Source organism: Equus caballus, chromosome 14, assembly GCF_041296265.1.
Source record: "Equus caballus isolate H_3958 breed thoroughbred chromosome 14, TB-T2T, whole genome shotgun sequence".
NCBI classification, from domain to species: domain Eukaryota; kingdom Metazoa; phylum Chordata; class Mammalia; order Perissodactyla; family Equidae; genus Equus; species Equus caballus.
Window position 1 is genome coordinate 23,368,793 of NC_091697.1, and position 22,407 is coordinate 23,391,199.

Here is a 22,407-nt window from a genome sequence, read left to right on the forward strand (position 1 = left end):
CAGATATCACTTGATCCTCAAACCACCACGAACTGTAGCGGCAAAAGAGCAATTTAAATCCACAGCCTTCTGACTCTAAAACTCATAGGTCTTTCCATTCCGCCACACTTCCTCTTATAAATCACAATTTTACAAAACCTTTATGTTAATCAGATTTAATTTTTCTGTCATCAGACTTAATTTTGATTACCCCTACAGAATCAACCTAAAGAAACTTAATTTAGGTAAAAAATTAGTAAGAAGAAATTAAAAAGGGAATATAGAATAAATGCAGGACTTGACACAATAATTGAACAAACTAGGAGAGAGGAAATAAACTTGAGAGAGATGTCCCGGCTGTATCTGACAAACCAAGGAAACGCTACTGTTAATCCTGTTAGAATAATGTGTGCAAACTTTTATATCTAACCTAAGTACTAGTGAGAGGCTCCTTAGAAGCATCACACAAGAAATTATTTATATCTGCTGCTGTTGGTAATCTGTGTTTTCTCTGATAAAAGAAATAGGCACTCATGAAAATGAGTTCTAATTATTTATTCTCCCTAGTATCTAGTATATAAGAGGCTCTCCAAGAAAAAAAAAGGTTGCTGAAGGAATCAAATACATTAAGAATAAACAAATGTCCTTTAGCTACTTTTTCTGTACTTAATTTTTAATTTTGAAATAATTACAGATTCACAGCAAGTTACAAAAAAAATAGTACGGAGAGATCTTGTGTACCCTTTATCAAGTTCCCCCACGCAGACGGTACCGTCTTACATAACTATAGTACCAAATCAGAAAACGGAACTGGTACAATCCACAGACCTTAGTCGGATTTCTCCTTTAGCTACTTTTTAAGAGTGAACAGTTTTTCTGGTGCTAGAAAGGGCCTTAGACTCTCCTCGCTTTTGTGATGAGAAAATAAAAAGAAGAGTCAAAGAGGCTGAAGGACTATCCAAAGTCAGAGTATAAGAAATGGCAAAACTCAAGTGAAGTCTGAGAGATCATCCTTCCTCAGAAAGAGAGTGCACATCTGGATTAGAGCCATCCATCAGAATTCCACGAGGAATTCAGCAAAGACCTTCAAAATATTCTTATTTCAAAGTTATCTCATCAGATGGATGCGTATTTTTTCACACCTTATTTTTCATCTCTCTAGACCTCAAAAAGCTTTCCTAGTGAAAAAATTTACCATTATTGGTCTGTTGAAAAATACTTAGTTTTAGTGCATCTATAATATGATAAACCAAACTCAAAGGAACACTAGGCCAGGCTGGTGCCCACTTGAAGCAACAGGCTGCCTTTGCTACCTTTGACCCCAGTGCAGAGCTGTGTCTGGCACAGAGCAGGCTCACAAATACTGAATGAATGAGTGAATGAATGAAGGAAGGAACAAACAACTTAAGTGGGATGACAAAATATACCAAACATTTCAAATTACTCAAAACAAACAAACAAAAAACCCCCTGCTTTCCAGTAAACTGGAGATTTTTGTGCAGAAACACTTTGTATTTTGTGGGGTAGTTTTCACAAAATCAGAGCTGGAGGGGCCCTTCAAGAACATCTAGTCTGGTAATTCTCAATCCTGGTTGCACATGAGCATCACCTGAACATTAAAAAACCAACAGGCCAAGTCCCAGCCCACACCTGGGATGGGGCCCAGGCAACAGTATTTTATTTGTAAAAGCTCTGCATTGAAAGTCTCTTTTTATAAGGGTGATTCTAAGTTCCTTCTTGTAAAGATGAAAAAACTGAGGCCTAGTCAAACTCAAATGTCTTAATCCAGACAACACAGGGTAGTTAGTAAGAGGACTGAGCCAGAATCCAAGTAGTAATAGCACTATTGTTTTTCTTAACATAATACACAGAAAATATTTCAAGAACAACAAAACTTCATTTTAACTTTGAAACTGTTGGCCATTTTTTAAAATGTGAAACTAGGCCAAAAAATCTATCAACATTTGAATTCTTCCTAGTGCATAGTCAATGTCATGATGGACAGACATACAGGTTTGAGGCACTGAGCAGTTTTTGCCAGAGATATAAAAAAAATGAAGTGTAGGTTCATGTCTTTTCAGTTAATTGCTCACCCTTAGCAATCAGTACTCTTGTAGTTCTCTTAATTGGTATTGCGATGGGCCCAGAGTGGATGTCCATCAAATACGTCTGATTTTTTAACAAAAAGAGATACACGTATAAAATTGATGGAACTGACTAGATACAAAATATGAATCCATAATATCTGCCATATTGCTCATCAGATCACATAGATAATACAAATTTTAACTATTTATTAAAATCAAATAGTGACATTTTAAAAGTTACCTTTAATCGAATCATTTTCAGCTCTCATTATATCGATGAGTGAACTCTCCAGTGAGTGCATGTCAAATGTCCTGGGGCGATCCTGTAAACACAAACAGCCACAAACCACTTTTAAAATAGCATTTAATTATAAAAGAAGACAATAAGCTGCATTTTATGGGACACAGAACAAAAAGTGGCAATTTTACTCCCTCTCTGTGTAGGGCACATTATACTCAGTCTCCATATCAGCGAGTTCCACATCCGTAGATTCCACTAACCAAGGATGGTTGTGTCTGCACCAAACATGTACGGACTTTTTTTCTTGTTATTATTCTCTAAACAATACAGTCTAATAACTATTTACATAGCACTTACATTGTATTAGGCATATAAGTAATCTAGAGATGACAAAGCATACAGGAGGATGTGCGTAGATTACATGACAATATTACACCATTTTATATAATGGACTTGAGCATCTCTGGATTTTGGTATCCGCAGCAGTCTTGGAACCAATCCCCCTCGGGTACTGATGGACAACTGTACTACATTTTATTTTTAACACTTAGAAAACATCAAAACCACAAAAGTAAGTACCCAGGGCTCAGCAACGAGTGATCTGATTTCTAATAATAATTTCAATAAAAACATTACTTTTACTAATAAAGCAGAAACAACTAAAACTAATTTCCATATAGTTAAGGACAAGAAATAAATGTAAAAATAAAATTTATACTCTTTCTCTGATACTTAATATTGCAGTGACAGGGCAAAGCTTTCCAAACCTGTTTCAGCAGTTATCTACTAAAGCGGCAGCCACGTGTGCTAATTAGAATAGCTGAATTTTCTTACAAGTCAAGGGTTGAAAATAGTCATCAAATGTCAGTAAGACGACTAAGCGGCAACGTATTCTCGGTTTTGCTTCCTTTAAAATTAAAGGGAAGAAAGGGTGTGGAGAACTCTGCTGGTCTAAACCCTGGCTTAACAAAATGCATTTGAAAAGTGGGTGAGGAATCTTAAAATATACAACCACCCAACTGCTCTGGAATTCTTCTGGATAAAAAGTACTAGCGATAACTAAAATTACAGTTTAGCTTGATAAGTGAAAAGTAGAAGATGAAAACACTTTCAAATTAAATTCTGAAAGGAAGCACTAATACATGTTTCTGACCCACCTTAAGAATAAACATGTACACACACAAAAACCACAGCAAGAATATTAAAGAAAAAGGGGCTCTCAAAGGAATTTGACAAACAGGATTCTATGAGCTTTTCTTCAATTATATGTTCTTTTACATTATTTTTTAACTCAAAGGATTGGCTTTTTTACAAAGTTCACCTAATTTTATCCTTTTTTAAAAAAACTTGTTGGGATCTTACTTTTCCACTTTCCTAGATAACTTCTAGAACCTGAAGGCTGACAGAGGATGTCCTCCACTCAGGAGAGAGTATTTTTTGATCAATCTGACATTTATCCTCTGTCCTGTAACACCACTCACCCAGTGCTATTATTAAACTTACCTGAAATAGGGACCATTCCTTCTGACCCCACCCCACCACAAAGATTTCCAGTAATGTTCACTGAATGAACTGTTTTATGACACAAACTTTTTTCTCTCTGTAACTTGAGGAGATCAAGGGCAGTTATATTTGGATATTTAAAGCAGAGAGTATTACAGGTTTTTTTCTGGGAGACAGGGGGTGATGAAGATGGTTTGGGGAGCTGGTGCCTTAACATGCTGTTCTTCTCGAAAGTGGTAGAACTCACTCCAGAACATCTTTCCCACTTTTCCTCCTGATTCTTTCCTCCTGATTCTTTCCTGGTCATGCTCATCTCCTCAACATGGTCTACAGAGAGGCAGGAGGACATTGGTCAGAATTAGAATTTCTAAGGGTTAGCATTCACAAAAGGGAGAGACTGTTCTGTTTTTATCCTTCCTCACTTCAAGCACTGAATTTAAATCAAAACCCTACAAATCTACAGTAGCTGGATTTGTCCTCTTTTCAGCAGTCTATGAACCACACCCATAACTGGGCCATGCACTATCTCCATGTCCAATAAATCAGTCTTGGAGGCAATACTTCTCAGCGCCTCAGTCCACTTGCCTACGTCCTCTGACTGTCAGTTCCCCAAGGGCAGGAAGCATGTCTTACATCAAATGTTCCCACTACACATCACTCCAAAGGGTGACTGTGCCGAGATATTCATCTCCTCAGCCCACAGTACTGCCCAGAGGGCCTGGGGTGGCAGGAACTCCCTGGCAGACGATTTCTGCTTCAGTACTACCACTTTCTACATGTACCATCATGTGCAACAAATTGAGAAGTCTTATCCTACACTTCTATATCACTGTGCCTCACAGAGGATTTGGCAGGTAGAAAGCACGCATGTTTGCTAAATCAATGAATGAATTCCTTCAAGTAATTTTTAAATATTTAAAATATTTCTTCTCTCCTACTTCCTTATCTTAGGGTTTATTTTTATATTTCCCCTTTCCTGCTATAGAGTTGTAGGTTTTTGCCAAAATAACTGTAATCAGGGGGGGAAGGAGGTGGACACTTTATTATTTTTTTTAATGCAACTAAAGCGGTAGCAACCTTGTGAATTTCCAGAACTTGCATTTTGCCAGTCATCAAATGATAAGAGTATCGAAGAGAAGCAAGTGATAAAGAACATTACATGGTGTTTTTTGGTTTGTTTTATGACAGCTGTTTCCAGTAAGTAAAGAAAGCTCCTTTGTACCTGTAAGTTTCTAAACAAAGTACTAGAATTTACGAAGCCCCTTCATATCCTCTCCCCAGCATACTGCCTGGAACATATAGGTTTTTGCTAAAATAACAACCACTGACTTCAAATTGGTGAAGTACATTAAAACTAAAAGGCTAAATGAAATTTAAAGTTTTCTGTAATGCTCTGTGGGATAAAAAAAAATCATCTATCATTTTTATACTTACGCTAACTTTCCTTTCATTTATCATGATTTAATACAAGAGTGACAAATACCAACATACAAACTCTGATCAATTGGTATTGCCTCTCAGATGCAATGGGCTGAGAAGGATTTTCAGGCTCTGCAAGGATTCAGAAGGACAAGGTCTTAACAGATTGCTGATGATTACTCAGTACAAAATACAAGACTCAATGGCAAAAGGTATCACATACTTGCCAACCCTGGTCTAATATGTACTCCTCCCTACAATCCAAACTTATTAGCAATTATAATTCTTATAAACAATGTTACGTTTGTATAACATTTTATTTCCTATAATGCTTTGGTAATTCAGAGACTTCAAAAGTCACATATTTTGTCAAGTACATTCTGTTCTCAGAGAGGGTCCAAAGTTTATCATTCTTGAATTACTCCCTCACTGATCTTTTCTGTCCGTTTTAAACATCTAATTAAAAAAATTTTAAGTGTCTGTGCAATTAGGAAGTAGGTGGAGGGGCAGAGACACAAATAAACCCAAAGAATAAGAACGACACAGACAACGCCAGTTTTCCTACCCAGCAACCAGTGTCAAACCGAGAGTGCTTTGATTTCGGTATTTCATTCCATGATTTTGCCTTTTTGGATTGCTAATTGGGCCAAATATCATGACCACTAATATATTTTCTAGGATCCATTTCCCAGAAAGTAAACTAACTATAAAATAGAAACCCTGCTAAGTGACAGCTCTTCTTGATTGAGCATGAGCTGATGACCAAAATATGAACATCAGCATAAATCAGTGCAACAAGCATTAGACCCTAGGAAGCCCCAATTCTGCCACTGGCATGTCACCTGAGCGTGGGCACTTTCATCTCTAGACTTCTTGCCTGATCTGAAAAAGGAAAGAGTTTGGTTAGATCTCTAACATTCCTTCCCTAGCTCCAAAATACATTTGTATTCTAGCTTTCCAATATTCTAAGGTAGTCTACGCTCTTTCAAGATTTACAGTTTAAACTACAGCAGGAACCAAAACTGTGAATGAGAATGACTAACCAAAGTTCATCACTTTTTGCCCACAAAAAAGTGGAAGTCAATGAGAGACAAATAAGAAAATGAACACTTATAGTCTTAAGAGGACAGTCATTGCATTTTTATTATGCTTTACACAATGGAAAATAACAAGTTTTGAAAAAGATTACTTAAAAGAATTTGTTGAAGGGAGATGTCCTGATTTCAGATAAAAGGTCAAAGAATCTATTAGAAAGCAACACCGACAACTATATTTGCTTCAACCCACCACTGCCGGTTTCTCACGGCAGCCCACAGAGAGAAAAGGTAGAAAAGCAGAACTACCCTTATTGAGCATCTACTAAGTACCGGACATTATTCTAGTACTTTATTAATACCGTCTAGTACTTCAATAATACTATCTTAATTAATCCTTAAACCTCTTTATAAGTTAGACTGCACTATTCCCATTTTAATGACAAAACTAAGACTAAGGGAAATTCAAAGTTTACTGCACAGACAGGTTACTGCACAGTTCAGCAGCTCAGTTAGGATTCAAGCCCAAGTCTCACTCCAAAGCAGGCAATGCCTCCTTGGGTAAGGTAAGTCAAGGGAGCACACTAACTGAGACATACATTTGAATAAACGAGAGCCTCTGCTGTAAGGGTCCTGGGGGCAGGAATGTGCTGGGTAGTGCCCAGCAAATGGCAGGCGCTCAAATATTACTCAATAAATGAGAGAAAGCACAAAAATGTATGTATTAAGAGTAATATAGGATGATATCAGAGACACTGAAAACATAAGAAAGGAAGGCTTATCTTCCTTCTTTCTGTTGTGATGACAGACAGATGTGGTGCACAAATTAGAGACTTATCACAAATGCATCTCCAGGTTACCTACTGCCAACCCCAGGAGTAGAAGTGGAAGTAGTAGTAGTAGTAATAATAATAATAATAATAATAATAGCAGTAGCTAACATTTATCCAGCTCTAACACTTTACATGCATAATCTTATTTATTCCTTACAAAAATCCTATACAATTAGGTATATTCAGTTATTATCCCATTTCACAGATGAAGAAACAGAAGCTTAGAGTGACTAAATAACTTTATCAATGTCAAGCTACTGGAGGGGGCAGAATTTGAACACAGGCCTCTGACTCTAGAACATGTGAGCTTAATAATCATGAATGAAAATAAAAGAGCACCAATTATTTTCAAAGCTCAGCAAAGCAAACTTGATTACAATGCTTAGTAGACCTCACTTTATTTTGTAATCTTAACTGTTATATTTAATATATTGAGTTGCATGTGAGTAACTGGTTGGTTTCAGTTTCTGTCATCTCTACTTCACAGGACAATTTCTAAAGGAAAAACCACACAAGCCACTATGAAAATCAAAGCTGATAAAAATAACCTTCTGAAAAAACAAATGAGTATTTCAAAGAGCAGGACCTGTCCTTTTATCATATACATGAATAATCCGACTGCCATGGCAAACAGGAAGACTTACATCGGCATTTACTGATGACGCGGCTTTTCCTAATATTCCACAAGTACCCACAAGAAGCACGTGAACCTGTTGGTCAATTACTATCAGAAAGAACAATTAGATTGCAATTATGTCACAAACTAAAATCATCATTCAGGGCTTTCTTTTCCTTTAACATCCAGATGGATAATCTAAACTGGTGTTTCTCACACTTGAGAGTACATCAGAATCATCTGGAGGTCATGTCAAAACGTAGATTACTGGGTCCACCCCCAAAGTTTCTCATTCAGCAGGTCTGGGTAGAGTGCAAGAATCCACATTTCTAACAAGCTTCCAAGTGAAGAACCACATTTTGGGGACCAGTGAGTTAAGCAAGTCCATTCATCAGGTTAACTTCATTAGATACTTGGGGGCGTCATTTGTCATTTACATCCTGGTTGCCCAGTCGTGATGCAGTACAGCGTAACTAAATATTTTACATTAACGATTTTAAGGTTTCCTTATGAAGAGAAGGACTTTGCTTTCAAACCCAAAACAAAGCCCTCTCTTCCAAGCTCTAATGGGCATAACTGGGAACAAGATTACAGTCAAGATCAATTTTGACAGATCAACCACCACGACCACTCTGTTACCGGTTCTTGTCCTTTCACACTTGACTTAGTATGTTTTAGATTATCAGACTGGGTCTAAAACACAAAATGTAATTAGTTCAATGTAACCACATTATTAAGAACCAAAGCCAAAATTCAGGGACTCCCTTTACTCATTCTTTCTATAAAGACAGACATTACTGTGATGGTCACTTCTCAGACTGCTACGTATCTGTATCAGCCTACGAAGTTTCTCTTTCAGGCTTAAATTCTCCCTGGCAAAGAAGGGAAAGGAAAATATTTTGGTCTGAAAAGAAAGTCTATGCCAACGTGTCAGCTGCCAAAATAAACAGGAAGTTTGAGATGCCAGTAGAGCCCATAATTAATCAAAGGTAACTATGGGAGTTTTAATCCAAGATTTGCCAAATGTAAATATTCTTCTTGGATTAACTATTTAAACCCACAGACATCAAAAGCTGACCATCTTGTCAACTTTCAAGATTCCACTTCCAGACGACCCTCACATCCCTGTGCAGGCCCAAGTCCCTTTTTCTCCATGTCCCCCTAACATGCTGACATCCCACATGACATTAACAAGCACTGTTATAGTTATTTCCCCACTGGACTGCGAGCTCCACCCATCTCCATAGCCACAGACTGCAGCATATGAGTAGCATACAGTAAGTCCATCATCATCGTCACCACCATTATTAAAGTGGCTACTCCTGGCTCAGTGTTGTGCATCTTACATGAATTATGTATGATGTACATACATTAGTTCCTCACAACCATCATGTAAAGTGGGTACAATTATCAACCCCATTTAGGCAAACTAAGGTATGAGAAGTTAACTAATTGCCTTCAAAGTCACACAGTAAGTGGCAGAGTCTGACTTCAGAGCAGAAGCTCAGAAAAGCACTGCATTTAAATACGCCTTGTCATGACTTAGAAATTTCAGTCTATTAACACCTGCAAGGTATGAAATCCTTCACTGTAAGCGGGGCCTGAATGCAGAGAACAAGAGTCAGAGGTTAAAGTCAAAGAGGTGATTATCTGAAGTAGGAGAAACCACATTTAGCAGCATCTCCTATTTCTTAGCAGGTTCCCTCTTCAGTCAGTACTTTCTCATTATGACCGCTTTATAATAAAGACAGTCTTACAGATCCTAGGCTACCAAATACTCCCTAACAGAATAATAAACTATAAATGAAAGAATGTCTTCAGTGCATTACCCTGATTGGATCAATAGCTCCATTTGTTCCATATGAATTGACGAATCAGACCTCTCCAGAAAGCCTTTGAGAAAATTTTCTTTTACTCCACCTTCACTAAATAAACCATACTTGTTTTGAACATTAGAAATCCTTAAAATGGTAAACATTTATTGTCATCCCTTACGTGTATTACACAGACAAACCGGCATTCTAGACTTGATTACTCAGTTGCTGGATCAATAGACCCCTTCTTGTTGACTATTCATTCTCACCTTGCCTGGAAGAGAGAAATAATCAAAATCTATTCTAAGACCTGCGTTTAAATCACCACTTACTACACAAATGATCTTGACACTGCAGCCTCTCTGAACCTGGATTTCATCAGCAATATGAGGCCTACACCTCCCTTATAAAACTGCACTAAGGAGAAATGAGATGTGTATGTGACAACCCAGCAGTTAGTAGACCCATTCATTATACATTCCCTCTGGCCCTTCTCTCTCGGGCAAGAGCCTGAAACTAACATTTTTAATTAGGTATTATTTGTATCAGAAGAATTCAGCTGTTTTGTGCTATTTCCTATAGCCCATTTTAATAGAGATAATCAAAATGGGCCAAAAGCTGTGAACCCAAAAATATCAGTATAAGATTTCTCCTACCTAATAAACTATTCAGGGCTAGAGGTCATTAAAGGAAGTAGGTAAAAAAACTAGTAAAACTCAGCCCTAAGGAACGAAGTCATGAACACCCTTCTGGCTACTCCTCTATCCTTGGCTGCTAACTGGCCATCCAGGTTCCTCTGCTCCATGGCTGCTGGGCCTGATGAGGGTCCAGAGTCAGCAGAGAGAATGGTCCACTCAGTACACAGTCTTTATTCCTAAACTGAGGCTTGCGTCCTATAACGGCCTTTCTTCTCTTTTGGGAGCCTTGACAGCAATGTCAAAAAGCAGCCTGTGCCCAGTTTCAGACTTTCTGGGCCCTGAGAGCTCCCATCCCCACATCCTTAGCTCTCCAGGGTCTTCTGAGCAGAAGGAATTTCTTAACACATAGACACAGAGCAAGAGGTCCCCAGACTGCACACTTCGTGAGAAGGAGCACACCTGCCTTGTCACCTGCTCTCAGCACACGGGCCACTGAAAGCATCGAACACTTGTGGGTTGAAAGAGAACAAGAGACGAAAAAGTTTGATGCAATCCAAAGACCCACAAAAGACCCAAAATCTCTAAACTCCTCTTAAAAAACAAAAACAGACAAACAAAAATCCAACCAGGAAGCTCTCAGTCCTGCCCTGTTCTCTCTTTTTTCAGAGATCCTTTTCACACGTCCCCAGAGCCTGAACCTGGGAGAAGGCTGAGATAGAGAGAGGAAAACTGGACAACTGCCTGCCAAATTTTTGGTCACCAGCTGATGTCTGGGTGCTTTTGTTGGATCTCCGTTTTTTTGCTGGCCACATGACCACTAACTCCCTTCCCCACCCAGAAGGGAGGAGATGAGGCCAACAGTGGTTTCCTTAGAGATTAGCACCAGGTTGAGTGGTGAAACAGGCTGAGCAGGTGCACCAGGAATGTGGGCCTTGCTTCAGTTTCTATCTTTCTTGAAAAAACAACTAGAAAATATTTGTTTTTAAGGAAAAAAAAAGACTCCTTATCTTTTATAGACACATACTGAACCATCTACAGATGAAATGATACGATCTCTGGGAATTGCTTTAAAATAACACAAAAGGCAAGAGAGAGGGTTAGGAAGATAGAAGAAAAAGGATTGTCCAGGAGCTGATCATTGTTGAAGCCAGGGGACAAGTACATGGGGGTTTGCTATACTATTTTGTCTGCCATTTAAATTTTTCCATAATAAAGAATTTAAAAGACAAGGGGGGAAAAAACTTGACCAAAAGACAAAAAATAAAAAATCTATTGGTCACTAAATTTTTCAGCAGTGTTCAAAAAAATGAGAGAATCATCTAGCCTGACTCCCACTATTATTTAAGTACAGTGACTTTATTAAAAAAATTATAGTTCAGTTAATAAAATTTTCCTTTAAAATTAAGCTCAAATTACCATACACCAGTTATACAATGGTTTTCACACTTTAAGAAATTGTGCTATTCACAAAATTTTTAATTAATATTTCTATTTGATGAATTGCTTTCTTATAATAACAGAATCTTTTGGAAGCTGAATATTAGACATATTTCATTTTATCCTGAAAAAGACCAGACAAAAGAAATGAGAAAATGAAGGATCAAGAAGGTTGAATAGCTTGCCCTAGGTCACATAGCTAGCAAGTGGCAGAGCTGTATTTGGAACCCAAATGTGGCTTCCATATTATAATTAGGAGATTTTTCTGAGTAGCATGTTCTTAATATTGAGGTTTTTTAAGGTTCTTACAGACAGTAAGATGACAACAGCTATTTTACTGACTAGCACCAGATGCATTCCTCAAAAAAACCTGGAAGAACTATTAGAAGTTATTAGACACTATTTAAATATAAATATGGCTTTAATATGTATAATACTCAGGAATTAACTATACCTTAGTTTAGCTCTATTAAAAAATAATGATTGGGGGGGCCAGCCTGGTGGCATAGTGGTTAAGTTCGCGCACTCCACTTTGGCAGCCTGGGGTTTGCAGGTTCAGATCCCAGGCACAGACCTACACACCACTCATCAAGCCATGCTGTGGCAGGTGTCCCATATACAAAGTAGAGGAAGACTGGCACGGATGTTAGCTCAGGGATCATCTTCCTCAAGCAAAAAGAGGAAGTTTGGCAACAGATGTTAGCTCAAGTCCAATCTTCCTCGCAAAAAAAAAAAAAAAATGACTGGGATGTATCTGGTAAATATTTAGTAAAAAGAAACTGCCCAATCTAATTACTCTACAATACGAAAAGTCCTTGTACAGCTTAAGCCTTTAAATTTTAATCATTCAGTTCGTAAACACGAGAGAAGACCTGTAAGTGGCTGACGGACTTTTTCCTTGATATGTAATGGAACCTGAATTCTGCTACCCAGAATTTAAAGTTTGCCTTTTGTGTGGTATCATTTTCTCACAAAATTTAAATAAGCACATGTTGTGTACAAGTATACAAGGTAGCTTACACAAGTGTATATTTATAAATGTGACCATCACTAAAATACTACATACATACTAAAATATTACTAAAATATTGGAAAATACCATTTACACTGTTTTTGTCATACCTAAAATTGAAGGTTAGTTAGTTTGCCTTAAAATTTAAACAGCTCATGGATTAAAATGAAATGAAAGTATTGGGCTAGTTGCTAATTTGTTTACAATGAGAAAAAAAATGCATGTTCAGTATCATTTAAAGGTTAGCAAAAATCAGAAATACATTATAAATCAAATACAAACTATTTTTAAGAGCTATGTAGTCTGTGTCTAGTCCACAACATAGCAGGTGCTCAATAAGTGTGTACTAAATAAATTAAAATATTTAAAAAACCAAAACAATTCCAGGATAAAAACTAAAATATATTCAATTTAAATCTATGGTAGCTTGTCCTCTCTCTTATCAAAAGAAAATCACAAATTCTCCATTAAAATACAGTCTCCTTTAATGTATACAAAAGGAATCAAATGTTCTAATTTCTTAAAATAACAATTATAAGCAAAACTCTACAAAATACTGAAAGAAATAGGCCGCCAATGCTAGTGAAAGTTTAGGTATATACATATATATAATTATAAAACTTCTCTTCAAGAAAATTGCTAATTCTGCTAAATGTTTTATCTGTCCTGGGTTGCATTTAGCTTATCAAAAGGTACTCTGAAAAGTAAAGTGCATATAATAAGATAAGCAATACAAAGGACTGCTGAAAATTTTTCATAGATGCCCAAGCTATACTCGTAATTACTTGAATTTCATGATTTTACTCAATATTAGAGAGCCATATTTTAAACTGAAAAAAAAAGTTAAGCTGGCTAATATGGCCACATACTTCTAAGGCACATCACAATAACCCCTCACTGTTAGGTATTATTATCTTAATGAGGTATTGTCTTCCAGAATTTATGAGATTTGCTCAAGGTCACACGGCTAATTAGAGTTCAGAGTCAAACTTACGTCTGTCTGGATCCAGAGCCTGTGCCTCACTCTACTGCATTTTTGCCTCACAAAATAGCCTTTCTCAGTAATTATGCAAGTTTCACCTTCAGAAACTGATTAAAAATAGGATCTACCCCTATATCTTTCTATCTACCAAGAATTTTCTAAAAACCTGAAAGTGGAACTCCTGTTTCAAAACTTTTTTTAATAAATGATGATACTCTACAGTAAATTTGAAGTAAAAAAAATTATACATTACTATAAATTTACGGTAAAAATATGCTTGAATTCTGCAAGAATAATTTTTTTGAACAATTAAATACAAAATGAGTTTCGTCAGGAAAAATTAAAATGAGTGCTCACATTATGGGCTTTCTGCCTTAAAAAGAAACACATTATATACATTATCTTATTTATGACGGGACCAAAAACTGAGGTACAACATAGTGCTGAAAATTGTGATAGTGGATTTTCAAGCTTATTTTCCTTATATAGTAAGCTGGAGAAAAGTCATAAGGAAAACAAATTCAGACTGTAAAATTCAAACTAGGGATATGTTCATTTTAATGCTACTTTTTCCATTTCTTTCTCATGAACACTAACAGGGATTCCTCTCAAAAGCTTAAACTCCGGAACTGAGTAGCATCTTTCTAGTTGAAACTAGCAACAACCACATTCATTAGGCTTGCAATAAACAGGTTTTTCCTGAAAGATGATGGAACAATGAGTTGATCATATTCCATGGCTTCTCTGAAGACAACAAAAAATAATAAAAAAAAACTCTACCCCACCCAAGTTTCGGTTCCATCTAGTTAAAAGGCTTTCTACCAAAAGGGGGAAGATCGTATCTGATAGGCTTCTCCCAAAGTTTTCCCAATATCTCAATTCTGCTGGAGCCAGAACTATCCAATGCATACTTCACAATTTAAAAAAAATTAGTTTCCCCTCTTCTAATATAAATAAATACAAAGCCAAAGAAAATGTTTCCTATGCAAAGATCCCTCTTGGGACTATATTAAGAAACAAAAAACGTAATGAAGTTGCACTTCAGACAATTCTAATAGTTTACCATGACTTTCAGAACTGAAGCAATGTAGTAACTTTCTGATTACAGATATAAGATGCCATATGTAATTTTAAGGATCAATAAACCGACAACACAAGGAGAGTTATTAAAGTGACATGAATTACTTGCCTGGTTAAGACAACTTAAATCTGTGATGACTGTGTCTAAAGTAGGAGCAAATGGGCTCTAAGTCCTAAAATGTCTCCCTATCAAACAAGTTTTAGGATCATCTTTGTGACAGATTTTGTCTTTTTTTTCCTCTCTACTTGCTGGTTCTTAGCTAGTGGAAGTGGGAGCATAACTGAACTGAAGATAAGAGGGTACCAGAATATATACCACGCAATTCTCCTTTACTTTCCTGTAAGTACAGAAGATCGAGGCACCCCTCCAAAGCGCCATATTCAAATATAATTATTGGCAGGTGTCCCAATCTATTATTTGGTTTGGATATCAGAATTCCAGGATGTGTTTGCAGGATGGGTAGGATTTTTTCCCCTTAATGTAGGGGTCAAATCATGCCTTTAGTTACAATGAATACGGGCCTTGTTTCTTCATTTTGAAATTGGGACAATAAAGACAAACCCCCTAGGGTTGAGAAACCCTATAGAGAAATGAGATAACATATGTGAAAGTACTTAGCTCAGTGCCTGGTCTATAGTAAAAACTAAAAACAAACAAGTACTGACTTGAAAATTATTTAATATTTTAAAGTTGATAAATAAAGATATTCTATTATTTTCTACTCTCAAAACTTCATCTATAATCAGCTTTTGATCATCATATATCACTTATTCACTGTAAAAATGTTCCTCTCATTTGACATGCTTCCAGGAGGCATTTCCCCCACCGTCACCTGTATTATGTATTAAGAGGCACTGTAGTATAAGGATTAAGAGCCAAATCTTGTGTGTGAATAGTAATAATAAACACAATAACAATAATTTCTACCTCATAGGATTGTTGAATGAATTAAATGAGTTAATACATGTAAAACACTTAGAATATCATAGGCATGTTAGCTACTATTAAATATATATTAGTTTAGTTCTATGTGAAAACTGGATTTGAGGCATGTTGTCCAAATTTACATAATGAAAACTTTACGCTAAGCAAAAATAATTTAGAAACAAATTTTAATACAAAAATGTCCCAAAATATAATGCCTTGCCATATCAATTATTTAGAGGATTATTCACATATTTGGAATCTTTGCTCCTGCTCCATAAACACAGATAAAAGAGAAGGGTAACATTGGCCAAAAAAACTAATTAAAAATGTTATCATTAATATGAATTCGCTGTATGTACCCAAACCTGCATTAAACAAACGTAAAAACCATTCTCACTCATTTCAAATTAAAATAAGCATTGCCCAGTATTAATTACATTTCAGGTAAATTATTTCCTTTTAATAGAACAATACCACACTAGTCTTTGACTGATCACCAATATGATTATGTAGCCACGTAAGCTCTATCCTATATTTTCTGTGGTAAATTTCAAGATCTCTCCAAAACACCTAAGGAATTCTTTCTAATAATGATGGAAATTGAATTACTAATATCTATAAAATTTCTTCCCTGAAATTAATAGCGCTTAAGGTAATAAATTTAAAGAAGATAGCAGTGTTTAGAAAAAGGGTGTGCATTGTGGTTGCAGCAGTTCAAATTTCACAGGAACTTGCATTAGGATCACAAGGAACTCAGGAATCACCTAGGTCACCTCCAACATTTTATGAAGAAACTGAGGCCCCCAAATGCTACGATACTGAGAGGGGCCAGACCACAACCTAGGGCTCCCAGCACTCAGGCAAATAAATGTACCGTCAAGATTTTTCATATCAAATTTAACCAAGTAATTCATACCAACTTAAAACGGTACTGGTTTTTTTGCCGAAAGATTCAGAAAAATAATTGTGAAAAACACACAAAGAACTGCATTTAAGTAAGCACCACAGTAATCAGTTTAATAACTTCTTACGATGTTTTCAAAGCCCAATTAGGAATTTCTTGTCATAAAGATTTTTTCAATTTCAGATCACCCCAATGCTTGCTCTTGGGTTCCTTCATCCTCCATCTCCCTCTCTCTCTCTAACAGACACACACACACACACACACACACACAGTCTCCTAAAAGAACAGTCGGGAAGGTGAGCAGAAATCAACAACTTTCTTTCTAACCCTGCCATATTTGATCCAGGTATACTGACTCGTCCTTTTTCCATCCTCAGCATGACAGACAATAATTCTAAGGGAAGAGTTAGTTTCTAACAATATCTTTTAGTATCAACCTTAGTTTATTTTATTATATTATTTCATAAATCGGCCTAATCTCTCAAAAATCATCTGATGGAAAGGTTTCACAGGTTAAACACATTCTGTTAGCCCCATAAAAATATTAATAATGTGCATATATGTATCATTTATTCATTTTTCTGAAATTTTCATTTTTCCCAAAGCAAATCTTCATCAAAAGTCAGTAAAGTGAGAATGGAAAATAAACCACGAGGTCACATAAGTTCATTCTGTCAGTGTATAGCAGCAAAATAAAAAGGAAAAGTATACTCAATTCTGAGCCAATCCTAATCCAGTTAAAATGGATGGAATAACATCTCAGATTTTTTAAATTAGCAACATATGAATAATTCGCAAAAGTTACCTCTGCATTAAATTTCCCTTAAATTTATGTTTAAAGGAATATCAGAAGCAACTTTTTAAAAATAGACTTCATGGGATCGCCAATGTCCTAAACAGCCTTTTACGGGACCACTAAAGCACAATAACTACTCTCTTCAGTTTGAGTAAAAAAAAAACCCTTTCAGAAAACAAAAGCCAACAGCTTTTTGATACTCAGGCAAACAATTATTTTTAAAAATCTAAAGTTAAATTTAACCAAATATTTTAAGATACATCCTAACCATTACACCTGAGTCCTTAGAGAAGGGATATTTAATTCCCTGGAATGACGCAGGGTTCTCTTAGCAAACCTCCTCTCTCACTAAGCAAATTATTAATTAAAACAGATAATTCTGCTTGTGCTGACATCATATCTGGGGACACTGCAACTATTTTGTAATCTGTTTTGGCCCTTGCAGAAAGCTCTCTAAAATAACCCTCTCGCTGTAGCACATGTGTACGTGTAAACATGTATGTATACACGTATACAGATACAGTTCTAATCCTTGTTTTTTTAATCTCGAGTTTGCACTCTTACCAGCTGTGTGCTCTTGGTCAAGTTATTATATCTTTCTGATATTCAATTTTCTCAGCTGTAAAATGGGGATAATAATAGAACTTACCTTGTGGGGTTGTTGAGGGGACTGACTCAATGTTAGCTTATTATTCCATATAAATTTCCCAAACACATATAAATGATCATACCCTCAAAGTATACAATTTTAGTGGGGAATCTGATGTTCAAATAACTATGAAATTCCCTTTTTCTCATATCTATCACCTAGGCTGGCTGCTCATTAATTCAAAAACATAAAACAATGTGACTCTTGCAGAATATAGATACACTGGTAGCAAGAAACACAAGTGATCTTTGCCTGAATCTATTTTTAGGAATGGTTTAATTATCTGTACCCCTAGTGTTAACACTGGAAAATAAACAAATGGGTGAAAGGCATCATAAAAGAGTCAGTCTGAGATCAACAGTTTCATAGTATTCAAAAATAAAGGGGAATGAAAAAAACATTCAGATCATTTCTCTAGCAATCCTCACTGATAAGGCAGGCCAGAATTTGCAAAGAGGTTTAAGGAGGAATTGCCAAATTGATGAATTCAGACTGTTTAGACTGCATGGTACAGAGAGGTTCCAGGTTTAAAATGTAACCAGTGAGAAAACTGTAATTCAATAGTTGGTTTTCAGTGACTCAATACCTTACAGTGGAGAAAGAAATGAATTTTTTTGGTTATATAGTTACTGCATATGGGGAGAAAATGCTCATCAGCTTCCACAATGAAATATATTTATATCTATATACTATTTATTCTCACCTAAATAAGCAGGAAAAAACCAACCCTGATTCTCTTGTCAGGCTAAAAAGGTGCTACAGTTAATAATTACCACATCACTAGCTACCTGGTATTCATAATTATGCCAATTCATACAATTATCTATGGGAAGACTACAATTAGAAATTTACCAAAGAAACTGTTGAATATTTTGCTCCAAATTACACTCCTCTCCTGCCAAAATAATGTCTAGCAATTAACTCATTTTCTAAGAAGAGCTCTGATATGAATGTGGACAACTCAAACTTTTAAATAGATATTAACGCCAAACCATTTCCTTATTCATCTTAATCTATTAATGGAACATAATCTTACCGGAAAAGGAAAAATGTTGTCAGCCCTGTTCAAGCTATCTTCCATCCAGGATTTAGGAGCAAAGGCAGAACTGGGGCGAGCGTACTTCTGGAGCTGAATATGATTGCTTGCAAAATTTTTCTTCAAAGGCGAGATGGAGTTCAGGGGCGTTATTCCTCCATTCAGCCCTCTGCGGTGATCTCGGCCTTGGGACCCTCCCCAGCCACCATATCCGCCTCCCCCGGGGCTCCAGGAAGACGACGGTGTGGGAGAGGGACTCTGGTAGCTGCTCCACGGAGAGGGGGGTTTGTTGAGATTATTGGCCAAATGAGGCAGCTGGTTAAAAGCAGCATTTCTATGTGTGAAAGGTGGCGGATGGGGACTGGCAGGAGACCTCCTTTGCTGCTGATGCTGGCTGTGATGATGCTGGAAATGAGGGTGATGAGGGTGGTGCTGGGAGAGAGGCCCGATCTGAGGGGAGAAGCTGCCTCCGAAGCCAGGGCTGACATGATGGGGAAAATTTTGAAACAGCAGAGCACCGTTATTGGCCGAAGCAGCCGGGACCCCTCCCTGGTGAAAGAAACTTGCATCTTCATTGATGATTGTAGAGGAAGAAGGTGCTATTGCTGCTGACCAGTTACTGAAACCAGTAAGAGACGATGCGCTAGACGTCAAGGGCTGGGTCGAAGCCCCTAGCCCCGCAGCTTCTTGATAATCAAACCCTGTCAACACTGGTGATTCGATTCTTATTTTCTCCTTCCCGTTGCCATTTTCCGAAGAAGTGTCCCCCTGATTTTCTTCAGATTTCGCCTTCTCAGGTTCAGGTAGTATTCCAGCTTCCTGACCTGGGCTGGGGGAGAGCTGCTGCTTTTCTAAAGGGTCTTGCTGCTCCTGCTGCTGACCTTTTGCTTTTTCGGACCCCAAGATCTCATCCTGAATGTTATGGGTGGCCGGAGCAGGAAAGAGCCAAGCTGAGCCGGCGCTGCTGCCACTGGCAGCTGTGTTATTATTTATAAAAGCAGCAGGACTGGGGGTGGCATTTTGGTGATGGTGTGGAGGCTGCAGATGCGGATGGAATCTGACTGGAAAAGCAGATTTATTCCCAGTATTGCTTTGCACTAGCACTCCAAACCCGTAATCCCCCATTTATTATTTTTAGGATCAGAATCTTACGATAAAAAAGGACAACCTGATGTCTCACGCCTTTGTATCCTCTACCCCCAATTTAAGTCGTTTGTTTGAAATGTCTTATTTATAGCTAGCTCAAAGATCGCAGCTTATCACCTTAAATAGTTCTGATTTGGAATTCTGGTCTCTGACAGAAAAGAAAAAGCTGAAAAAAAAAAATCTCTTAAAACATTGACATGAATCCAACTGGGCTTATTTCTAGGAGGGAATAAAAACGAAGGGGGTAAAAATCAAGTCTTTGGTTAGTAAAATAGGCGCTTTCTTTTTCCAAAGGAAAATGTACATGAATGACAAAAACACAGCTTCTCAAGCGTCTACGGACGGAGAAGAGTAAGAACTGCGCGGAGTAAAAATATATATATATAATTTAACAATCACATATGGTCTTCCTCAGCAGTTCAGCTTCACTCACATAAAAATCAGAACAGGGCGAAAGGGGAGAAGACGTTGTGTTCTCGGCAGCTTGGTTAAGAAGAATCAGGAATAATTTAACATTATATATTATATATCTATATATAGAGATTCTATTAGGTGCTCTGGGCGGGGGAGGCGGTCAGCGCCGGCCGATGGGCAGACGCCGGCAGCGGGCTTTCCGCCGCTCCCGGTCCTGTCGCTGCTCCTCCGCGGGGCGCACGTCGGGCCTGCGGGGCTGCTCCCGAGGCTCTGGGTGCAGATCGTGCTGCGGTCGCTGTGCCTGGGCTGCCCCCGGCCTCCTCTCCCCCATGAAATGGGCTGGGGACACCCGCTTCTCCCTCGGGGGGTGGCGATCGGGGGCTCAGCGGGCCTCGCGCGGGGCGAGCGGGCGGCCCGGGGGCGCGGGGGCGGCCTGGACGGGCCCGCGGGCTCGGCCTCTTCCCCTCTCGGCGGCTCCGAGGTGTTTCTCCCTCATGGGACCCAGGCGCGGTCCGTGCGGTCCTCCCAGTTCGAGTCTCGGCGGGGGCAGAAAGAGGAAAAGAGGAAAGCCCACTCGTGTAGTGATTCTAAAGGAGAAGGGCCGCCCCCCCGCGCGCGCGCTCTCTTGGCCCCCCCAGGTTTTTTTTAAAACTACAATTTGGGAGGCTTTTGTTTCTCCTCACGGTTGTTGGGCCGCCGCCGCCGCCGCCTTCGCCCGGTCCCGCAGTCCCCGCTGTCGTGGTGGCGGACTCCGCCCGGCGCCGCTGCTTCTCTCCCTCTTCCCCCTCGTCCTCCTCTGCTGTCGCCGCCGCCGCCGCCGCCGCCGCCTCCCGGCGCCGGGTCCCGCAGCCGCGGCTGAGTCCCTCTCCTCAGGACCGAGCCGACTGAAATGACAACCAGCTGGAAAGACCGAGAGACACTTCCGGTTCGAGGAGGGAGGGGCGGGGCGCCGCCGACGCCCCGCCCACCCGCCGGAAGGCCACTCCGCGGCTAGCTTTTAGGCGAGGCCACGCCCCCGGCTCAGATCCCCGCCCAGGAAGGTCGGAAAGTCTCCTCGAGAGACTGCCTTTCCGTCTGCGCCTGGCCCGGGGAGGCCCGGCGCCCGCTCCCCACCCCGAGTGAGCGCTGCGGGTCGCCATCTTTAGTGTGGGCAAAGGACAGCTGCGCTGTTTATCCGCCCTAACCACACTTTGCAGGAGATGCGTATAGAGACACGCGGAAGAGAACAGATGCCCCGAGCACCACGGGAAAGAGTCAAGGTTTTGGGGATCAGAGTGGCGACCCGTCAAACCTCGGATGAACGGGAGGACTGCCCATAGTAAAGGTGGGTCCCCAGGCGTCACGTGCTCTGGCCCGAGCTCCGCCCCAGAGGGATCTGGAAGGGGAGGCGGGTCTTCCCAGCTGCTGTTCGGTGCCTAGAACTGCGTACGTCCTTGTTCTGAATGCAGACCTCACGCGGGAGCCTCCGTTCACCTTTCCTTCCTTCCCCTCCACCCGCCCAGCTTGCCTTAGGCTTCCTTCTGGTGCAGTCTCTCAGCCACGAAGATACATCTGTTGTAGGCATCCGTGGCTGAGTCCTCATGTCCATCCCGTTCTAGTCCGTCCTACACGCTGCAGCAGAGGGATATTTCCAAAACGAAAACTTCATCGTGGTCTTCACCTGCTCACATCTCTTCTATGGCTCCCCATTACTCTGATGAAAAAAGGCAAACTCTTTAGTCTGGTATACAGGGCTTGCCATTCTGCGGGCACCGTGTCTTTACACCTCATGTCCCTATAAACGCCCCCCACCAAGCTGTTTAGACATACCCTCAGTGCCTTTTTACTTTCCCTTTCCTCTCTTCTCCACTTGGTAAACA

At 39.2% G+C, this 22,407-nt stretch overlaps 1 protein-coding gene across 4 annotated transcripts in view; it reads right to left on the reverse strand.

Moving 5' to 3' along the window:
- CPEB4 (cytoplasmic polyadenylation element binding protein 4) overlaps nt 1–21,201 on the reverse strand; it is a 63,649-nt gene extending 42,448 nt beyond the window's left edge. Inside the window, exons 1-2 of one of the 4 annotated variants that reach the window (XM_005599224.4) lie at nt 18,989–21,201; nt 2,308–2,389 (exon numbers count right to left, since the gene is read on the reverse strand). In XM_005599224.4, the coding sequence (XP_005599281.1) occupies nt 2,308–2,389; nt 18,989–20,113 (1,207 nt within the window). In that variant the 5' untranslated portion in view covers nt 20,114–21,201. The remainder of the gene's footprint in view (nt 1–2,307; nt 2,390–18,988) is intronic. The other 3 variants (XM_001502804.7, XM_023617218.2, XM_005599225.4) reach the window with 3 other exon arrangements.
- Between the last annotated feature and the right edge of the window lie 1,206 nt (nt 21,202–22,407).